Source organism: Mizuhopecten yessoensis, unplaced genomic scaffold (assembly GCF_002113885.1).
Source record: "Mizuhopecten yessoensis strain PY_sf001 unplaced genomic scaffold, ASM211388v2 scaffold8213, whole genome shotgun sequence".
In the NCBI taxonomy this organism is placed as follows: Eukaryota; Metazoa; Mollusca; class Bivalvia; order Pectinida; family Pectinidae; genus Mizuhopecten; species Mizuhopecten yessoensis.
Window position 1 is genome coordinate 759,836 of NW_018407435.1, and position 23,669 is coordinate 783,504.

Sequence of the window (23,669 nt, forward strand, 5' to 3'; positions counted from 1 at the left end):
CCGAATTAAAGAACTAATTCATATAAAGAAAACTTTTTCTGTTAAGGAATTTATTAATTCAAACAAAGAGTGAACCAGACCATTAAAATAATCAGATGAGCACCAACGGTAAATTTCATGGTTCTTAAACTGAAGGTATTTGTTATATCCAAGCAATAAGCTACGATTTTTAATTATAACTACAACCCAATGTTGATTTGACGTTAAAGGGTTGTGTTGTTTAACTGTTTTTCTGCTTCATAATATATGCATATATCTCTGCCTGGTTAAACTATAAGATATATATATATATAAATTCAACATTAATAACGACACTTCAACACCTTAATAAACAGTATCTATGTATTGTACCTCAGTTTAGAATTGATTAAACCGGCGAGGTTCTTAACTGATCAATGATTAGTTAATGCTTATTGCAAGATAATATTAAAATTAGTGCACATGAATTCACCATCAATTAACAAACAAGGATATCAGTACTAGTAGGAATATGTATCAAACACGAACAAAATATTAGAAATGGACACGGGATATTTACACAAATAATTAATCATATTATCCTGGGGATGTTCATTACAATTTCAGTTTTCCTTTCCCACTGATGACAATGTGTCAACCATACTTTTGGTTATCTTAAACTCCTTATTGTCCATTCCCATTGTGATGTAGATATTTTAAATTATAATGTCAAGAACGTCAACAAAATAGCCTCATATATCAACAATTAAGTGTTTTAATACATTATCTTGTCTTTTCTTAGTTTTTAGTTTAATGGTGTACCAATTATATGTTACATACTTTATAGAATAAAAGGTATTAAACATCTTACTTGGTGTTTTTTTATTATAGAATATTTTTTTCTTAATGAAATAATTAATTATAGGATGATCTCATTAACTTAGTATTTGGCTCCTAGAGACAATTTGACAACGTTTCGTTTCGATATTCTAAGCATGGAAAGTCCATTAACGAAATCTGTCATACAATCTAGAATCACATGTAATTACAATACCAGGTTTGACTTAGTCGCAAATCAATAATGAAATTAATTGAATATTTTTACACATTTTACTGAAAAATTGATAAGCAGTTATAATTAAATCGAATATATATTTCATATCAATAGGAATTAAAAATAAAAGTTGCTTAAAAAATAAGTATGTGCTTGTAATAAAAAGAATAACTGAGATTGACTTGAATTTTGTTAATTAGTGTAGAATTTATACAATAAGTCAATTTAGACCATATCATTGCAATTGCCACTTCAATATGATGATTTGGTTTTATCTAAGCAATCCTAACACTTCACTACTTTTATTATCGGTTTTTGTATTTAGAAAGTCGTTTCTGTAAATCCCAGATCTGATTAAAGATATATTTTGGTGTTTTTCCATAATAGATTAATTCATTGATTTCAACTGTTATACTCAGATATATCATGTAACACTCACATTGACGGAACCGAAATTGAATTGACAAGCTTATAGAAAAAACGGTGGCATCAAAATATTGCTATTCATCCCAAAAGTGCCTTTGACATGTCTAGAGAAATCATTTGTGGTTTCTGTGTATGCGTGTCGAATTACAGCGTAAACAGAAAAAAAACTGATGGCGTCGGGGCGGGGAACTATTTAATATAAGACCCACCTCCATTTGTCAAGAAAGCAAGCATTTGGCTCATGTGAAGATATATCGCTTCTGCTGGTCACTGATAGTCATCACCGCAGGGAAAGGAGAACCGCACCTGCCGAGCAGTGATGGTTCGTCGGCTGTATTAGTATTTACGGTCGGCGTCTTATCCAAATGTACACTGTTTGCCAAAGTGTCGATATCCTCTCACTCGTTTAAAATCGATAGAACCTCACGGCTCCCCATATCAGCAGTGGCCCATGGAAATAGAATGGACAGCAAGAACAAGTGTCAAGATAGAGGGGAAACGCTGTCGTCTGCAATTTCATCTAAAGAGAAAGAAGACAGCGAGCATATGGATGACTCGGACGATAGATCCCAATCGCCAATTTTAATCACTCACCATCAGGAAAAAAAGCAACATCAGCAACACCAGCAACAAAGTTGCGTGAAACAACAGGTTAATAGTTCAGGAACAACAAAAGTACGACCTATTCTTTCATTTGGAATCAGCAGAATCTTGGACAATGATTCGAACTCAGATTCGGACTGTCAGTCAGGTGGTGAGGATAACGGGCCGTGTGATGGTCGTACGAGGCGCGGAAATGTCACGCCAGAAAAACACTGTCTATCTATGAAAACAACTGCAGATGAGGATGACAAACCTTTCATACAAATTCCTAAACTTACACCAGAATTATTTGCATCTGTTGCAAATGGTTACCATGGATTCCACGTGCCTCTGACGGTACCTATTCACCGACCCCACCCCGTGTTTCCCACTATGACGTCATACACACTGCCTGGGTGGCTCGACCTTCGACGGGACAGGTTTGGTGGTAAGCTAAATTAAATTTTTGTTTTATGTAATTTTATAGTGCAAATTGATAATTGTGTAACATTCATAGTGTATATGTATTTATTCTGACTAAATGTGCTAAGACACGTGTGCAGTGATACAATTATTGGTTTAAAAATAGCAACATGGACAGTTCCTCAATCATAACGAATTACATTTATTGACCATGATTACATCAGAATGGCTTTATTGGAAATAAATTATCATTTACCTTTTTAAAAACCATAACAACCCCACATGCTTCTCTAATCTAGGTTAAACAAAAACGGGCGAAAAATTGTCTACTAGAATTAATTAACTCGAAGATAATTAGTTCTGACAACCTCTAAGGGTTTTACGTCATATCGACCTTGATCTTTATGTAATGATTTAAAACGGGTTAAAAAATATTAAACCCCCTGTAAAAAGTATTTGTATCTTGACAATAATGCCTGTCTCACTACTCCCGAACGACGTTTCTTATTCTTTAACTATATCGAAAACGGTTCTCGATATCACCGATAAGTTTTGGATAGATGTTTTGCATTTTAATTGTTCATTTCTACAATACGTCATTAAAAACGCGTTCATGCTTAGTTTGAATAGAGGTGCCCTAGCAGTTCTTTGAATTACATTATTTTCTGGTAATAAAACACATTCGTAATTTTGACAACAAAATGTATGCAAACAACAAAGATAATCTATTTAATATCGATAATTCTAAAATCACGAAGACAATAAAATCTGTATCTTCATTAGAACGATTTAAATCAATGTTTCAAAGATTAGTTTATTTCACTATGAATGTGGCGTTGTCTTGTGTACTGACTGAGCAATAAATTGTTCCCGTTATAAACGCTGATGTTTATCAATCACAGAGGGAAATAATCAGCTTTCTAATTCTCAAAAGGAAAAAAAATACAAATTTTATTAAAATACGACATCTTTGTTAACAAAGTATTAGATTAAACACTTGATTGGAAATATAAATTCACGGGGCTCTCTCTTTACATCATTGTATTCAATTCAAATTAAAAACTTTTAGAAATCACAAACGTAAACTCGTGACCTGGTTTGTAATTTAATTCAAGGATGGTACTACCTGGAGGATGAAGATATAACACTCTCTTCGTAGCAATCAGAACGCAATAACAGTTTTATTGTAACACGCTTCTCTAATTAATTGGTTTTTGGCAGCGCTGAGCTATAAATTTTATCCCTAATTACTAAGAGATTTACACTGCTAATGATGTTTCGGTATTTGACAACTATAAAACAAAGTTACTGCATGAGTATGATAGGTTGAAGGGAGGTAGACGCCTTGTCAACAAAGCATTGTTAGCTTTATGTAAAACTTTGGTGAATTAATGATCGAATGTCAACCACATAACGATCATATGTTTGGAAGTACATGTTTTGTAGAAGTTCATTATCTTCGGCGCACAGTTATGGTATTCAAGCCAAAAAGTGTTATTTTAGAGAGAGAAAAAACAAGATTGCTTAGATTATCTATATCGAAATAGTTTAATTATAAATATACCTGTATATTTCGCAAATGAAATCGACTTCTTTTAATTTTTCAATAAAATTTACTGAAATGAAATACATCAAATTGATTTTGGATCACCAGATTAGTGATAAGTTTATTAAATAGGAATGTCTCGTGGTGTGTCAAACGAAAGAAAATATTGTGGTCAGTTGTATTGATGATTTCAAATCAGTAGTATGTCACTAGAATTATGTGTTTGCCTAAGTATGTCTATCGTCATAAATTTAAGCCAAATAAATCGTGTATATAAATGTTATGTTTTAGATACAACTATATGGTATCATTTTCATGCAAATAAATTATATGTGATAAAACAAATGTGAAGTTTTTTCAATATGTAACTGTAACCTCTTAATGTTTTCCTAATGACATTCACATGGGTTAAAACAACGAATAACAACAAAACACCCTTTTTCTGAATATCTATCAGTATATACACTAACATTCAGTTTCTTTATTCAATAGACTTATTGAGAATAACAAGAACTTTTTAATGTTTCCTTTGTACTAAATTAACACCGCTCATGCATTTTTACAGACCATTTAGCGGCTATAGCGACGAAACTCTGCATTAATTAGTTTGATATACCTTGTTGTTAAATATGTGTCTTTTCTGTCAATCACATTTCGGTAGATAGAACATTATCAATAAGGGTACAGAATATGAGTATTGATCGGATGTCGTTCGTGAACAATTTACAACATTCAGCTATTGTAGATTATAAGTAATCCAAGTGCGACATACATCATGGAAGCAAAACATATCAGTGTTGTAGATGAGATGGTCATTGTAATATATTTATATCATGTATTCCGCACTGGATTTTTTCATGTTGCCATATGTTTGTAGATTTATCTTTGTCAAAATAATAATGTTAAACGTTAATGAGATTGCATTCAATTTTTTTTGTCACGGTTTTTGTGCTGTTTGTTTTTTATAAATATGATTAACTGACCCACTACTCGTCATTCCCAGAGCCGTCCCTGTTGTATTGCATTCGTCTAATTACAGCGATTTCAGCCACATTTCAAGTGAAGTCAAGTTTTAGCTGGTATATTGATACAAAGGATTTGTTTTCGGGCACATCAACCTGTTTTATTTGAATCGAGACAAGATTTATTTTTCATGCCAAGGTACTTACCTGAAACGTGACGGTAATTAAAACCCATAACAACCCAAACTTTCACACTATAACCCTGATCTGATATTGAAAACACATAGTGTCTCATTGGCTCTTGTCAAGACACCTGACAGGTCATGTAGCGGGGAGAAGATTCATAGGTCCCTAATTAATGACAAAGGCTAGAAGTCATAAAATATTCACAACTAAAGATTTATTTTAGCAAATTCCCAAACTCATGGAAAGCGACACAAACTGACTAGATAGTCGTTATTCATTACACATTTAACACTGTGTCTTCTCAAGTTGAACTTATAATCAGGAGTACAATGCAGTTACTTACCACACACTAGAATAGCTTTACTGCATTTACTCTGTTAGTAAGGTAAGAGATATGAGATAGAAGTCGATATCTAATCATTAGGTGAAATACATAATTGATGTACATACGATAACAAACCAAAAAACATGTTCATTATCTTTATATACATTGGCAATTACCAATGCCATAATTAGTCAATGAAGCTGATATTTTTTACCATTAGTATCTGATTGTATTGTTGAGTGTTTACAGCTGATCATATATAAATATGAACTGAAGTGATTATGTTATTATGAGTTTTCAAAAACATTTGTTTTTGTGAGAGAAAAAATGTTTTGATTCAAATTTGCACATATAATTAATATTTCTATGCGCACATGCTGATTATTTTTGACCAAATAGAGGTGGCGTTTCCCTGGTATCGCGCAACTGTCAATCACACACAAGATAAATATACATATTTATTTACTATACCTTTTTTACAACCAATTACTATCTGTGTTTTTCATAAATTCAAATAAATAAAAAAAATGTGGTTGTACAGATACTTGTTTCGCAAGCTGTTTACCATTAAACAATAGCTGTATCGTAGAGATATTGGCCAACATCTTTTTTAAAGATTTGGTATTAAAATTTACACACTTAAACCATTAAACAATTACCTAATATCAACTCCAAAGCGATCTTCATAAGATTTGTATTTAAAAAGTTGAGGCCTATCTTTAACCCGATATGAAATTAATAAGAACACTGTAATCATCTTGACAACAATAAATTTATATTAACTTCCATACACATTGTCGGACCTGCATTAACAGGAATTTGAAAAACGATATTGTAAAAAAAAAAAAAAAAAATCAATATCACAGAGGATGACTATAAAGTAAATACTACATATATTTGTATTTCATAACACAATAAAGGATACCATCAACTGAAAACTGATTCAGCGTAAATATACCATTGTTCAATTGATTCATAAATGATGCATTGTTTGTCACTGGTTTGTTAGCTGTACAGCAAGATGACACCGCTAGATATTTTAATAAGGTTGTGCTGAAATATTAGTTCCACTATATTTCTGCAAGCAATGGATAAGAAAAGCCATATAACCTGTCCTGTGTTGAGACAGTATTATAAATATAACAGGAATATTTTTTACCAAAGCCAAAATATACTTTTCAAATCATAAATCATTAATGATATTCATGAATACGTTACTGAGCATAACAACTACTTATAATGCCTGTGTGCTTAACAATTATCTATTAATCCAGTAAAAGAAAAATGTTCTTCAACATGCATATCGGAGATTAATCAGATCATGAATTCATTGCATTGCAGTCGATTAATACACATGTTAATTTTATATCTTCAACTATTCATGTATTGAAATGTTGCAATGTATTAATTTTATTGACATATTGACGATGGCGTAAAATGATACATACACTTACCACAATAGTGTTGTTTTTGCAGCAAATAGAGGGCTTAGTAAACAATATAAACATGAATAACTTCATTCCTCACCTTAACTCTAAATATCTTTAGACTCCATTTCTTGTGGAAAATATCTAAAATGCGATTAACTGACTTTTTATGTGAAGTGTTCAATTTATTTTATTTTTTCTTCAAGCAAATCGAAAATCCATAATCGTTTCTTTAAAAGAATACTACCTACAACTCAGATTGGAACAATAAAGTCAAATTTTCTTTTGTAGATTTGTTTTTCCAGAAATAATTTTTTTACGGACAAGCAGGTTCCATCGTAAAAATAAAACAAATTATTTCAATAAGAGGTTTCTGGTTTTAGTAATAACAAAAAAGATTTGAAATTAATGTGTTGATTTTCTTGTATTTAAAATGAGACAGCGTCCGTCACATGTTTGAAAAAGGCTGATAAATTTATCTCTTTAGTCAATAATTTTGATTTTAGATAAATTTGTGACATTAATTGTATGTTGCTTATATATAATACATTTATATTAACGTTAAGTTCAAATTCCAACACTTTACATTATCTTCATTGCAAATACGTTGCATCGTGTAAACAATTATAGCATTATTATGTATCTGTGTATTTAACCTTTAATCAGGGGATTACATTTACATTAGAGACAAAAGCGTTTCATTTCTAATATTTCATTCCATATTGTCCGTATTACATAGCTCTTTTTCAATTGCTAGATACGACAAAGAAAAATATAAGTTGAAAATTCCAATTTATGAGATTTGTATTGGGTTTACAGATTTTTTACACTAGTTTACCTCCCTTTGCCGCCACTGTAGTTTGTATTGTTAATCTTTTTGCCTCGTTCCGATTAGATTTATTTATTTTACAATTCAATATTCTTTCAAAAAAGTCATCTAAACAACAAATATAAATAAACATCTTTCTCAATATTAAGTGATCTATAATGCATTGAAAATAATTCATTTTAATATAACTGACTGAGGAAGCATTATTGACATTTTTCGGTATTTAATATTTTAAACTATTTCCCATGAATCTCGAGGAAGCAACATATTAGTATGATTTTTTGCATAAGAAAGATTAAATCCGATGATAACATTTACAGTATCCGTAATTATTTTGGCTCTGTGAAAGAAAGAAAAAGCACACTTACAAAATGCCATCATATTATTTTATATATTGTTCGTTTAACATGCATTATGTTATACATTACTTGCATTATACTTGTTCGTTGATAAAAAAAAAGCAGGCAAAGGATCGTCGTCTTAATTATATTATGAGAATTTGTTTAAGTAATTATGTGAAAATTTTTCTGAATGATGTGTGAGAACCTTCTATAATTATGTTTTAATTTTATCTATATATTGACTAAAAGTACACGATTGACGAACTTTACAGAACAGGGTTAGGATAAAGTAACGTTCATGAGTGTCCAAAAATGTGTGTTTAACCTCCTCATATTGCGCATGATAGTGATTCACTGACTGTCCGATAGATGTCAATTACATATATAATGATTGATATAGGAGTGCTTCTTGTTGTATTCGATTGCTTGTCATATTTCTTCATAGTCTTTTTCTCGAATCACCTGTATTGTCTTTAATCCATAGTCTCATTTAATTTAATCATAACATAGTTTTTATTTGTATATGTTTCCTTATGTAATCATCAGACTCTAATCCTGGTCACCTGTGTCATTTTTTATATGTTGTCATTCTAAGTTTTAATCTTTGCCAGTTGATTTTCAGAGGTTGTTAAATTTATGCCAGATTTCAAATTAGAGTTTAATATATCATCGTAGAAAGCATTCAGTTTGCTACATTAAATGTCGTGATGAGTTTCAAGAATATCAAATAAAATTGAAACACATATATGTATTCTGTTTCTCATATATCATTTTTGAATATTATATAAAAAAAACAAATTCTCAAGTTAATTTGAAATTTCACATATTGAACTATTTATCTTTGGACTTGGAAATATTTACATATGTATTTCCACATTTGAAAAACATGTTTCTCATATATTTCTTTTGCATATCATAAAACAAAAAAAACATTTTATCAGGCTAATTTGAAATCAAACATATTTATTATTTTTCTTTGTGCTTCGTTTGTTTGAGGTATGGAGTATGTGATTCCATTAAGCTGTCCTGGTTGTAACGTCCCAATTGAAACATTGGAATCTTACAATCAATCATAGCTCCGTTAGGTGTTAATAAACGTGTGTTCATAACGTAAATTGTTTAACCGGAGTGATACTAAGAACAGGGTAGGTATGCGATACAGTCTAGTTGTAATCCGACCAGTGATACTTAATGTTTCAGATAGTTTATTATAATTATTTTACCCATCCCATATTATCTGAAAATATCCCAGTTCACATACCCTCATTCACATTCATTATTGTTTATATATGCTATTTCAAGAAGTCCTATGTTGCTTTACATAAAATCTTTTCAAAATCAGATTGTATAAGTTTACTGAATCCTTTCGTTAACACCCTTAGAGACTTAAGAAAGGATGATAAGGCTTTTAGGCATTTGCTTTTTTTTTTTAAAAAAAAGCTTCATATACAGTGTAATTAATTTCAATCACATTCGCGTTTCATGTCGCCCGTCTGTCGTATTCTTACATAGGTTTCAAAACACTGAAAGTATAATTTCTAAAACATTTTCTTCATGTTAGTAATTATGGATTATAAAACAATTCTTGTAAGACAACCAATAAGTCTATGTGACCAGTGAAGCGTATGCACACAAAGGTGTAAAATGTGTACGAGTTGTCTACAAATCGATGTCGATTCGGCTATGCTGGAAACGTATGTACAATTAGTTGTTATATCTGAACCGAAATGACTCGTTTCAGCTACGCTTTGTTAAAACATAATATTTTATTAGATTTTAGATTTTAAATTTCAATAAATGTTATTGTCAAAAGACGAATGGATTGGGCAGCAGGCATATTTAAGCCACATCCAAACAGACTAACAAACAGTGGAACATTGTAGGCATAGACATTAGAACACATACAGTGTTGTTATGTTATTTCGTAAAATCTTATTGCTATTCAGTCTGTGTTGTTTTCCTATCCTAGTTCGTAAATTCACATTGTTTACCTGTGATTATAGTATTGGTATGTTATTCCATATAGCCTCATTGCAATCAAACTGTTTCCGTTTCCTATAATCTCAGCGATAAAAAAGTATTTTCTATCTGTCGTTATAAATTATTACTAATAACATGTATTTTGTTTACAAATTTCCTTTGTTGTCCTTCTATTTGTCATAAAGTATGGTTCACTTTTTTCATTTTCTTTCTCCAGATTTTTTTTCTGATTTCTCTTGATTTTCCGGCGCACCACCCCTCTTCAAGACCATGATCATTTCGTCTGTATTACTCTCAATGATTCTCATGATTTCTTAAAGTGTTTCTATCATTGTCATGCTGTGTTTACAGATACTTGCTTTAGCCTTGTCGTTGCTCCAGGGTAATTAGCACCAGGTCCTATTATGTTTTGTGTATCTGTGATATTATTTCAGTTGAGGCTCTAGAATACACCTACGTCCAATTATGTTACAAAACTGTAATACCAGTTGCACATTCTCAGCATATATACCTCGAAAAAAAAAAACAAGACAATTTTAGGTTGATACATTTCAATGGCTTATTTTACCTCGGATCATCGGGCGAAAAATTGCTCGAAAACTTTCATGAATATGTCTGGATTAGCCAATGTCCAATTTTATGATTTTTTTTTATCAGGACATTACATATTGGAAAATACCTAACACATTATAAACTGTATCAAAAAACAATTGATCCAGAATTACTTAACTGTCTGAGACATATTTGCGACCACAAGACTGGAATACATTATGGTTGACGACTCTCGCCTTTATGTGATTCAGTGCCACATTAGCCAATATTAATGTATACTTTCTTCTTGCAGCACATGTTAAACATTAGTATCTCCCCTATACGGCAAGAGCATCTAGACAATGCATGACCAAAACACATGCATCATTTTTATTGAAGTGGGGCTAAAAGGAACGTTTAACCCAAAATGCAGCCAATTGGAAAATCTAACAACATTCAGTGAATTCGAAGCGGGCAGTAAAGGTCACTGTGTCCTACATTTGTTATGTTTCGTTCTTCTCCTCGCATTGTATCCGCATGTGAAGTTTGCTGTTTCAACTAATATTATTGGAGTAAATGGCACGAGCTTTATATGCAATCTGCAAATCTTTCCAAGATGTCATGGAGACCGACACTGAACTTAATGTCACATTCTCAATAATGCTGCAGGGCATTTAGTGTTGATGGAACATAAAGCTTATCATTAATTTCACAGTTATTATTTCTTCATTGTTTTGGTTTTATTAGTGCTATTGTCAATATTTTCCAGTCGACAGAAATATATTTGCCTAGATATTCTGACGTCAAAATCAATTAAGCCGGGCTACAAATATGAACTTGGATAGATGATCAATCATTTTGAAAGCATCTGACATTGTATATTTTCGATAAGCATTCAGACTTCCTCTGAAATAGATGTCTGCACTGATATCATACAAAATGGCGTTCAGTGCACTTAACATTCATCATTTTGATACAATATAACACATGTATTATCCCTCTTGCAGAAATATATATGTACATGTGTGCATATGCTTAAGGTCTTCAATCATAAACCTAGTTCATATAACTAGTTGTATATGTCAATGGTAAGCCTTGTAGCTTTTAAAGGTGCATTTTGATAACAGTTAAAAGTTTACACCCTCCGGCACGCTTAATTGAGAAAAGTATAATCAGGTACACAGACAGCACAATCAATAGAAAATATGGATAATAATTTCCAATCAATGTGTATCTGATTTTATTGATCAAGATAAACGCATTGACCTCCTTAGACAGGGCCTGCGGTTAATATAACTATTTCTGATAATACCGTGTACTGACCTCAATTTAAAGCTCTATAATAAATATGAAAGACAGTCGTATGTTGATACACCAAGCTACATTCTATGTAGCCATTTATTTCTTGTTGGTTCTGGCTGTTTTGCAGATATAAAAGTGTAAATACTTGTTTAACTGTAAAATTCCCCATTTATAATGTATGCATTCTCCATATGTATATAATGTAACCATTGTTTTTATGTAAATGATTTATTAAATGAAACCATTGTATGGATGTATATATCATTGTATATATCGTAACCATTACATATATGTATATGATGTACCCATTGTATATAATGTACCCATTGTATATAATGTACCCATTGTTTAGAATGTACAAATTGTATATAATGTACCCATTGTTTATAATGTACAAATTGTATATAATGTACCCATTGTTTATAATGTACCTATTGTATATAATGTACCCATTGAATATAATGTACCCATTGTACATAATATAACCATTGTATATAATGTACCCATTGTTTAGAATGTACAAATTGTATATAATGTACCCATTGTTTATAATGTACCCATTGTATATAATGTGTCCATTGTATATAATGTACCCATTGTATATAATGTACCCATTGTATATTCTCATGTATGTAACCAGTCTGGTCTGGTACAAGGATACTTATAGCAGTCAAGACAGTGTTGGTCTGTTAAATTAATTAACGTTTAAAAATTAAAACCCCTTTCAGGAAATTAAAAACGTGTCAGGTTATCTCATACATATTACAACAAAGCTGACAGTAATTTGAGTTGTCGACATTTGTTTCTTGAGTAAAAAGTCGGGAACTAATGAGCACACGACACCTACAACGTACCACCATATAGATAATGGGAAAGGGTGTGGGCGTTCTGTACCACCATATAGATAATGGAAAAGGGTATGGGCGTTCTGTACAACCATATAGATAATGGGAAAGGGTGTGGGCGTTCTGTACCACCATATAGATAATGGGAAAGGGTATGGGCGTTCTTCACCACCATATAGATAATGGGAAAGGGAGTGGGCGTTCTGTACCACCATATAGATAATAGGAAAGGGTGTGGGCGTTCTGTACCCCCATATAGATAATGGGAAAGGGTATGGGCGTTCTTCACCACCATATAGATAATGGGAAAGGGTATGGGCGTTCTGTACCACTTTCGGTATCGTAAACATTTCCACTTTGTAAACAATAACAAAATCGTTACAAGTAGATGTATGACATGTGCATATACACAACTTAAAGTAGCATGTCATCTTCAGTTTGTGTTATAGAACACACGCGCATAATAACCTCATTTACTAACTAAGAAAGTTACGTATTGAAAAGTGATGAAGAAAATGAATGGAGTTATTCAGCACTCTTAGGATCTATTAAATTAATGAATAAAATAAACTGACATGAATGTCATTGCCAGCTTTAATGTTCAGTTGAATTATTGTTTCATTCTAGTGGATAATTAACATCTCTATGAACTGAATTGTACTGAACTATTTTGTTTCACAAATTCAGATTTTTTCAATTCAGTATGTGGTTAAACTGATTAAGATTTACTATCGATGTGATGATCCGGTTTCCCACAAAGGGACGTTGGTGTCTGATATAAAAGAAATCGCATTTCAGTTCTCGTAGGCTGATAGCAGATATGATATAATTGCGTTGAGTAATGTGTTGTTATTTGATGAGTTAATATAAAGTGTCTTTAAGTATAATGCTGTTTAGTATACGCCTTTTTTGATGTCGATATACGGTTTTATTTACCAGGAAAATTGTTTATCTATATCAACCGCAGACCCTGCCTTAGGCGGTATATTTATTGTTCCTTGATCAATAAAACTAGATACTCACTTATTCCAAAATATTCAAGTATTTTCTATTGATTATGTTTAATCTAGGACATGAACATATGCATATATATATGTTTCTGCAATTAAGATATTTTATTTGCTTTATTATAACAAAATGATGAATAGAAACTGCACTGACCACATTGTTGCATGAAGTCAGTGAATTGATCTATTGAAGAGGAAGTCAGCTATATATCCTTATACTTGTCATCATCAGCTATCCTTGTACTTGTCATCATCAGTTATCCTTATACTTGTCATCATAAGCTATCCTTGTACATGTCATCATCAGCTATCCTTATACTTATCATCCTCAGCTATCCTTATACTTATCATCCTCAGCTATCCTTGTACTTGTCATCATCAGCTATCCTTATACTTGTCATCATAAGCTATCCTTATACTTATCATCCTCAGCTATCCTCATACTTATCATCCTCAGCTATCCTTGTACTTGTCATAATCAGCTATCCTTATACTTGTCATTATCAGCTATCCTTGTACTTATCATCATCAGCTATCCTTGTACTTGTCATAATCAGCTATCCTTATACTTGTCATCATAAGATATCCTTATACTTATCATCCTCAGCTATCCTTGTACTTGTCATCATCAGCTGTCCTTATACTTCCTTATACTTCTCATCATCAGCTGTTCTTATACTTGTCATCCTTAGCTATCCTTATACTTGTCATCATAAGCTATCCTTATACTTCTCATCATCGGTTATCCTTATACTTCTCATCATCAGTTATCCTTATACTTCTCATCATCAGCTGTCCTTATACTTGTCATCATAAGCTATCCTTATACTTATCATCCTCAGCTATCCTTATACTTCTCATCATCAGCTGTTCTTATACTTGTCATCCTCAGCTATCCTTATACTTGTCATCTTCAGCTATCCTTATACTTCTCATCATCAGTTATCCCTATACTTCTCATCATCAGCTGTCCTTATACTTGTCATCATAAGCTATCCTTATACTTATCATCCTCAGCTATCCTTATACTTATCATCCTCAGCTATCCTTATACTTCTCATCATCAGTTATCCCTATACTTCTCATCATCAGCTGTCCTTATACTTGTCATCATAAGCTATCCTTATACTTCTCATCATCAGCTATCCTTATACTTCTCATCATCAGCTATCCTTATACTTCTCATCATCAGCTGTTCTTATGCTTGTCATCCTCAGCTATCCTTATACTTGTCATCTTCAGCTATCCTTATACTTCTCATCATCAGTTATCCTTATACTTCTCATCATCAGCTGTCCTTATACTTGTCATCATAAGCTATCCTTATACTTATCATCCTCAGCTATCCTTATACTTATCATCCTCAGCTATCCTTATACTTATCATCCTCAGCTATCCTTATACTTATCATCCTCAGCTATCCTTATACTTATCATCCTCAGCTATCCTTATACTTATCATCCTCAGCTATCCTTATACTTGTCATCATCAGCTATCCTTATACTTATCATCATCAGCCATCTATTGTCACCCCTCTAGATTTGATCGATGTTTATACTGTACTTGTGTTTGTTTTAACGCTTTAATATCCTTATTTAGATTGCTTGGTTTAGTTTTATAGGATTTAATGCCCTTTGACAGCTGTGTTATCTTCGGACGCGCCTACATGTGTGTTATACATGCGTGCATGTGTTTATATGTGCTAGAGACAAGGTATACTGGTATACTTTCCTCCTTGTAATAGCGCGGAGCTAATGCCGATTTTAGAATGCTATTTCACTGAAAAGCCATGCCAAAGGCACCAAGAGTAGTAATCCATCTTGTCACATTTCACTGACAACTGATTTACCAGTCGTTGCGATTTCCCTAACTATTATAAATACTGAACGTTTAGAAGGCAATAACAACCGCTAAAATTAGATTGTATCCGTATGTGCTGCCTCAGCAATTGTTTCGTCAAACTTTCTTTAGTAAGATGAAAAGATATTATTTTTATAATTATACTGATTTACTTTGTATTTTATTTCTTTCAAAAATGTTTCCCACGGGATCTATCTAGCTAATATAAGCCACTCTAAAGCGCTTTACAGTAAATAGATATACAATTTAAAACAATGAATATAATTAGCATATACATTAATCTATACAATTTTGAGGAATTCGCAGGAGCTGCCTTATCAGGCGCTAACTACTAGTCCTATACCACCTGGCTAATATCTCCCTGTGTGTGTATGCCTGCGTGTCTGCTGGAGATGTATTGTGTTCTGTTTGAAGTGGGACCGTACTTCCAACGGCATCATTTATAGTGCTACCTCACTTGAATGCCATAGCACAGATACGGCAACATCCACACGAGACCATGTTATACTCCACCTGGATTGTTGGAGTTGTGTGGGCAAGAGAAAAACACTTTCTCTGAATATTCCATACACACGACGACTTCGGGGACCGAACCCCGGCCGCCTGCTTGGAAGGTCGGAGTGTTAACCACTTGACCAATCCGCCCATTTACATTTACATTTTTACGGCAAGTTCCTCTATATGCCTTACGAGAAAAAATTGCGTTCATAGGCCAGGGCTATTCATGCCCGTATGAAGGCATTTTTTTATATACATATTTATAGGATTTCATAGAATATGTGTGTAAACGATTTGCGGTCATACCAGCATACAAATTGAAAAATTACAACGTTCAATCCTTATCAAAATACACTCTTAAAAGTGTGACAACAGTTTACTTTTCTACACACGGATCTGATGCGAACTTAATAGATATATAAGCTTCTTTTTTTTAAAATTATGAAACAAGTTATTTCAACTTATATAAAGTACCCTTGTTGACCCGGATGTTAGCGCGCGGAGGGTCTAGGTGCAAACTTAAGAATGCTTTCTTTCTGAAATACCATGCCGAAGACATTACTGACACAGATGAGTAAAAACAACAGCAGGATCGTGTCCACTTTGTTATTTTAACATGTTTTATTTTAACGCATTATTGCAATAGTGATCTTAATATATTATTATGAAATCAAATATATATACATAAAAATGGAATGAAGACATATATCAAATAATATATGAACCAGCGATAAATAGCTTATTTTATTACACCACATCCTGGTATCATATTTCGGACAGAAAGTGATTCAACCTACATATCAAACACTAGAAAACATGTACAGATTGCCAACGTAAAACTATAGAACACATGTTATAACCAAAAAAGGATCGAAGAGCATTTGTCTTCTACAACAGCGCGCAGTGTGTATGTCTATGACATTTTGATATATGATTACGTATCTAAGAACGAACTTAATTGAGCAGATGATGTTAAGAGCACTGTAGTTCAGTGAGGCAATCGTTACTCACCATTAAACAGAACCGTTGGTACTGATCATTCCATAGGCGGGGATTATACGGGCTTCTTGTGCAAAAACACTGGCAATTAAACTCTAACACAATGCTAGATTTATTAGCCAATACTGTCAACGATCTGTCGAGGAAGTAATACGAGCACTCTAAGAGAGAAAATTCTCATTAATTTTAGAGACGGATGTATCTTAAAAAATATTTTACCCTGTCCCAAAATGATAGTCAACATTTTATTTCTCTTGGCAGAATAAGAGCTAACTCAAGTTTACGAGAACACACATATATTTCTTAGTTCTGGGGATTTGATTTATAGGCGCAGTTAAGCATATTTGGACAGTCATTTTAGGCAAACGCAGCTATACGAAAATAAGTTAGAGCATTCTAGGGCTCTCGTTTGGCATCAGCAAATACGTTTTTAGGTTAATTTTGCAGGCTTATGTAGGTAAAATGGAGATATTATCCCGAGGCATTTCACACTTCCCGAAGCACTGTTCACTCTGTGCACAGAAGAACATTAATACAAATATATATACCTGCATCGAATTTTAATTGGTTTCCATTTTATATTAACTGCTGTAATGAGTCTTTCCTTCGCAGTTTCAGACATAGTTGAGCTAATATGAAACACTCCGGTAACGAATATTTACCATCGCTTTTTGGACCGTCGTTTAAGGTTTGAAATGCATCTTTTTAATATTTATGAGGGTATGCAACACAGTTCCGTTCAATTATATTCCATGATGCGCGTTAGCGATTATTAAAAATTTAACACTAATTTAATGTTTTAAACTTAACCCAAACTAATTATATATATAAACACTAATTCAAAGTTTGTATTCGTTAATGATTAGGCTCGTGTTTATTGCGGAGCGTGCATCTTTAACCTATCTACTCATCATTAGTGTTGCTTTCTCCTGTTCGATCACTTTGTGTTCCCTCAGGGGTTTAATGTATCCGACCCGACTAAAAACTACAATCAAAAAATATATTTAGGAACGACGCGACGAATAACTGTGGGTATTAATAGAAAATGTAACGAGTAAACCGACCGGTACGTTATCTTCACACGCGCTGGGGCGACTTTATGGCCTGCATTGTTTAACCAGTGTTGCAGGCGTTAGACTTTGTTGTAAAAACATAAAGGCTAGCTCGAAGTGACTACCGTAACAACGCTTTACATTGTAATCATGACACAATGGACGCCAGACTAAAGACCGAGTAAAGGACGTCGCTCCGCTTGCGTGGTTTTTAAATGAATTATATGCGAGCGGTTTGAAACATGCTGAATACAAATGAACATATTTTGTAACCACAATTTACGTACAGATTTTTCTTACCAGCGCGTATTCGTGTATAAGTGACATTTTATATTTTGTAATCATTTTTTTTAGGACAAAGGTGATTTGGTATATCAGTATATAACTTAATTTCGGTATGTTTGGCGCAGTAATTGTAATTCTAACTTCTGATTGGTTGAAGTTTGCTGGCGATGGAATGACAGTACAATGTTGTGTTTTGTGCAAAACCCTTTTTTAATTTAGAACAAAGCAGATTGGGAATATCAGTATGTAATTTGATTTTAGCTGTTTCCCCAATGGTAGACTTTTTCAAGTTATATCGTACAAGCATAGAAAAAGACAACACAGAAAGTAATGACGTCGTATACCGCAGTATTTGTAATTTTAACATCTGATTGGTTGAAGTTTATAGGCGATGAAAGTACAGCGCACTGTTGTGTTTTGTGCGAAACTCTTTTGTTTTTAACAGAAACCAAAAAGTGTTGTATATCTTTTAAAATTAAATTATAAAGATTAACCCTAATTGTTTTGGGGGTTATACGGTATATCCCGGGAAAAAACGGTGTGCACTCATAAAACAATCCTATCGACATTGGCTTTTACATATGCACATTTACACCTGAAATGGTAGTGATAATATTACAATATTTTCCCGTTACTTTGTATTGATGTGTTTATTACAGACTATTTTCTTTCGCGGATCAGTTTTGTGTGGACACTATTTCCGGTTTTGGACGGCATCTGGCGTGAGCAGACGTTCTTCTTTTGAGAAAAATACGTTCCCAAGTACTGGGAAATGGGAAAATACATTCTCAAATTCTTCTCAAGTCGTTCTCAACTTCTTCTCCTACTGACAACCAATGATAATGAATAGGTATATTCTATAGGTAGGTGGTATAAAGTAGTATATAGATGATAAATAACGTACATATAACCCCAAAAATAGTCCTGATTATTCCTGAGCTAAGGTGTGTCTGTATTGAAGTGATCATCGTGCTTGTAATGAGTAGGTACTGTAGATATAGAGAGTGGTCCTGCCTACCTGAGTATTTTAGAAAGTTAGTTGGTGGTTCTAAACATGTACATCCGATAACATCACAGTATGAACAACAATATACCCGTGTCCGTGATTCTGATACTACTTATCCATATACCGGTCACTGATGCCATAAAACGGTGTTGGCGCTGCAGACTTTTCTCACAGCTACGCGAAATGTATTTAAGCTCTGTTCAACACTTAATCAATATATGAATATAATCTACGACCAAATATTCTATTTTGTTGAAAAGCGCTGAACAGTGGTGGTCGTACCGGTCAGCAGGTCACTGGTCAAGGATATTGATGCCAAAACAATCCTTCTTTAGCAATTTAAACAGCATTCCAATATTATTTGATATCAATATTTAATGCATTTTAAAAGACCCACTAAAGTGACTCAATCGAGAAAGTATACCGTGTGTTCTGCTGTCACGTGTGGCTGAAATTCAAGGTCAAGGCTTAGGATCAAATGTCAAGGATAGGGATCAAAAGTGAAGGTTACGACTTTTATTGCCAGCCATGGTTTATTTATTTCCGTCGGGTTTATAAGAAAGTGGTTTAACATTAGATCAAAGAATCGTATGTCTATTTTTAACATATGATCAATACTTAATTACCAATAGTTTCAAATCTAAATCCTAAAAGAAGTAAATCGAGAAAGTATCTCTTCTTTTTACTTCACCGTTGTACTATTCTCAATCCTGACCTTTTATGAGTTCAAACCCATATGTTTTTTTTAAAGACGAGTCAATTCTTTCAATTAGGGCAAACACTGTTCAGACATCATAACTCTTCCGGGCGCGGAAGTATCACTAGCATTAAAACACACTAAATTTCCGGCCGTCATGCTGCCCCTGCCTCTCTCGACGAGATGAGTGGTTATAATTACATCTTGGTGGTTGCCTGCCGCTTGTCCTTTATAAAATTAAATTTGCCTTTAGCGTCTGCCTATTTCATTTTGAGTGTATAATGTTACAATTTCGTCTTGTTTTTTCTACATTTTATTGATGTATGCGCCTTTCTCAATATATAGTATTTGAACACGGACAATAAAGTTATTTTTACAAAAAGGAAAGTGAATTAGATAAAAGTAAATTAATAGGTGTAGACAAGAACCGTTTTGTTTACAAAAAATGATGCCGAAAGGGTATTAATCGATAGGGCTGTGAGAGGCCATGGGCTACAAACACATCATTTACAGGAACCGTGTGTGTTGTAGTGAGTACACACTGAATTGGGTACAAATAAGACGCGTCTGATGCTGTCTTTAAGGAAATGACTAAGGTACAAGCGAACTAAGTGCTCCCTCATACAAGTGGTTATTCTTTTCATGTTATATTGTAATAATATTCTCGTTACTTTTAAAGAATTGGTATAGAGTCGAGTCTCGTTACTATAGCGACCAATACCCACAGTGTCCTACTGNGGGGCAATATAAAAATGTGGGACGGCGGGGGAGGGGGGGGGCATATTTGCCTTTTGATATTAAACACCGTCCTTGAAACCCAGTTGTCTTACCTCCCAGCCACTTATGATTAGATCGAGGTTGTCTGAGTTATTCCAAAGCAGGCTTTTTTTTTATATATAAAACACCGTCCTTGAAATGCAGAGCTCTAACCTTCAAGCCACTTATGAACAGACAAAGGGGACTTAGTTATCCCAACCAGGCAAAACTCTCATTTTGGTATAAAACACCGTCCTTGTATAATCCAAAGGTCTTACAGTCCAGCCACTTATGAATAGAACGAAAATTATATCCCAGTGCAGGCAAGCCGTCCTTGTTATCCAGTTTTGCATTCAACCAATTTCTGATCAGCACGAATTTGTCTGAGTTATCATTTCTCTATCAAATGCATTGATACGTGTTCTATACGTTTTCACGGCTTTTCATTTTCTTATCATATGTCATCTCTCTTACCTTATTTTACACGAGTTTCTTTTATATTGTTAGTAATTGAGTTTGTTATTTTCTATTTAATTGATCTATATCATAACACTTTCACCGACCATTCCTCTTACAAAATCACCTTAAACAAAACAGCTTTGCTTTGTTTCTTTTTATTATTTTATTAATAGCATAAACTTATGTCAGTGTATGATATTTGGTGTCTTTATAGTTGGAAATTAAATACAGCCCCCCCCCCCCCCCCCCCCCCCCCCCCAACAACCCTAAAACGGGAGACACACCTGTGAAGGGTGGGAGGGAAAATATTCCCCTACCTGGAGGGTGTGAAAGAGAAATCTCCAACCAGAGGAATGATTTATTTGTTTTCAATCCCGAGGCTCTGTCAAGGGTTAGACAACAATATAATCACTCCGAAGGAAGGAGATTTCTGTGTCACACTCTCAAAGTAGGGGATGGTAATTTTTCTCCTATCATTGCAATATAATGTTTAATAACAACATATTTCCTAATTAGTAATACGTTTGTAATCCGGTTGATTTCCAGTTTCGCACGTGATTCTCCAATCAAAATCTGGTAATGATGTCATACATTATGTACATGATTGTTCCCTTGCCGTCAAACTGTAGTATTATTGCTATCTACTTGCAATCTCTCATACCCTTAGGGTTAACAAGGAAATCATAATCTAGAGGTCGACAGAGAAATCTTTAACTGGTAAAACGGGAGACAACTCAGTCAAACGTGGGAGAAAGACATCCATACCATGTCAGTATTAGATAAATGGATAACACTAATGACTGAAGAGCGAAAAATAATACCAAACCCATCCAAAGAAAAACAAGACCTTCCTCATTGTGTAGTTTATGACTAACACAGCATCTGTGGTTGCAAGAATGGTATTCCGTCCCTTAAACATCACTTCAAGTTAGGTGTGCCTTTATCTAGGGATACGATATTCGGAAATAGCTTACTGTATTTACTGTATTTGTTTTGTTATTTGTATTTATCAGTGACAAGAAGAATAGGACATCCATACCAAAACAGAACACCTCCAAAACGGAAAAAGCCGCGGACATCATTCACTCGCCTACAAATCATGGAACTAGAAAAACGTTTCCACAGACAGAAATACCTAGCTTCAGCTGAGCGCTCAGCTTTGGCCAAAGCACTAAAAATGACTGATGCACAGGTGAAAACATGGTTCCAAAATCGTCGAACAAAATGGAGGTAAGCGATCGTTGATTTGGTATAGTTCTGTGGTTATTAATATATGCATCGCTTCGAAATGCATCAGTTACGAATGGCACCAATAGACACTTTTGAAAAAGAGCTTTATCTAGTGTCTCATATCAACTGCGTATACTCCGCAGACTCACAGATCTGTTTTATACATTAAAAGTTTGAACAAAGTAATGACTATTTTTCCTGTGTCTATATGAAATATGTTTCATATTTCAGATATGAAGAAACAATATTCTGGTATCTAAATAGAGCAATAACACTACTCAGGTATCTAAATAGGACAGTAACACTACTCAGGTATCTAAATAGGACGGTAAAACTATTCTGGTATCTAAATAGGACGGTAACACTATTCTGGTGGCTATACAGGGCATTGATGCTGTTGTGGTGGCTATACAGGGCAGTAATGCTGTTGTGGTGGCTATACAGGGCAGTATTGCTATTCTGGTGGCTATACAGGGCATTGATGCTGTTGTGGTGGCTATACAGGGCAGTATTGCTATTCTGGTGGCTATACAGGGCATTGATGCTGTTGTGGTGGCTATACAGGGCAGTATTGCTATTCTGGTGGCTATACAGGGCATTGATGCTGTTGTGGTGGCTATACAGGGCAGTATTGCTATTCTGGTGGCTATACAGGGCATTGATGCTGTTGTGGTGGCTATACAGGGCAGTATTGCTATTCTGGTGGCTAGACAGGGCATTGATGCTGTTGTGGTGGCTATACAGAGCAGTAATGCTGTTCTGATGGCGTTAAAAAGCTGTAATGCTGTTCTTGTGGCTAGATAGATGGCAGTGATGCTGTTCTGGTGGCTATACAGGGCAGTGATGCTGTTCTGGTGGCTACACAGGGCAGTATTGCTATTCTGGTGACTAGACAGGGCATTGATGCTGTTCTGGTGGCTATACAGAGCAGTAATGCTGTTCTGATGGCGTTAAAAAGCTGTAATGCTGTTCTTGTGGCTAGATAGATGGCAGTGATGCTGTTCTGGTGGCTATACAGGGCAGTGATGCTGTTGTGGTGGCTATACAGGGCAGAGATGCTGTTCTGGTGGCTATACAGGGTAGTATTGCTATTCTGGTGGCTA

The 23,669-nt window shown here is 34.0% G+C and overlaps 1 protein-coding gene across 1 annotated transcript in view; it reads left to right on the top strand.

Annotated features, from left to right (window-relative positions):
* Window positions 1–1,900: 1,900 nt before the first annotated feature.
* The window catches only part of LOC110455371 (T-cell leukemia homeobox protein 3-like), a 29,821-nt gene continuing 8,052 nt past the window's right edge, over window positions 1,901–23,669 (top strand). The window contains exons 1-2 of the mRNA XM_021505469.1: window positions 1,901–2,468; window positions 22,350–22,566. Of these exons, the coding sequence (XP_021361144.1) occupies window positions 1,901–2,468; window positions 22,350–22,566 (785 nt within the window). The remainder of the gene's footprint in view (window positions 2,469–22,349; window positions 22,567–23,669) is intronic.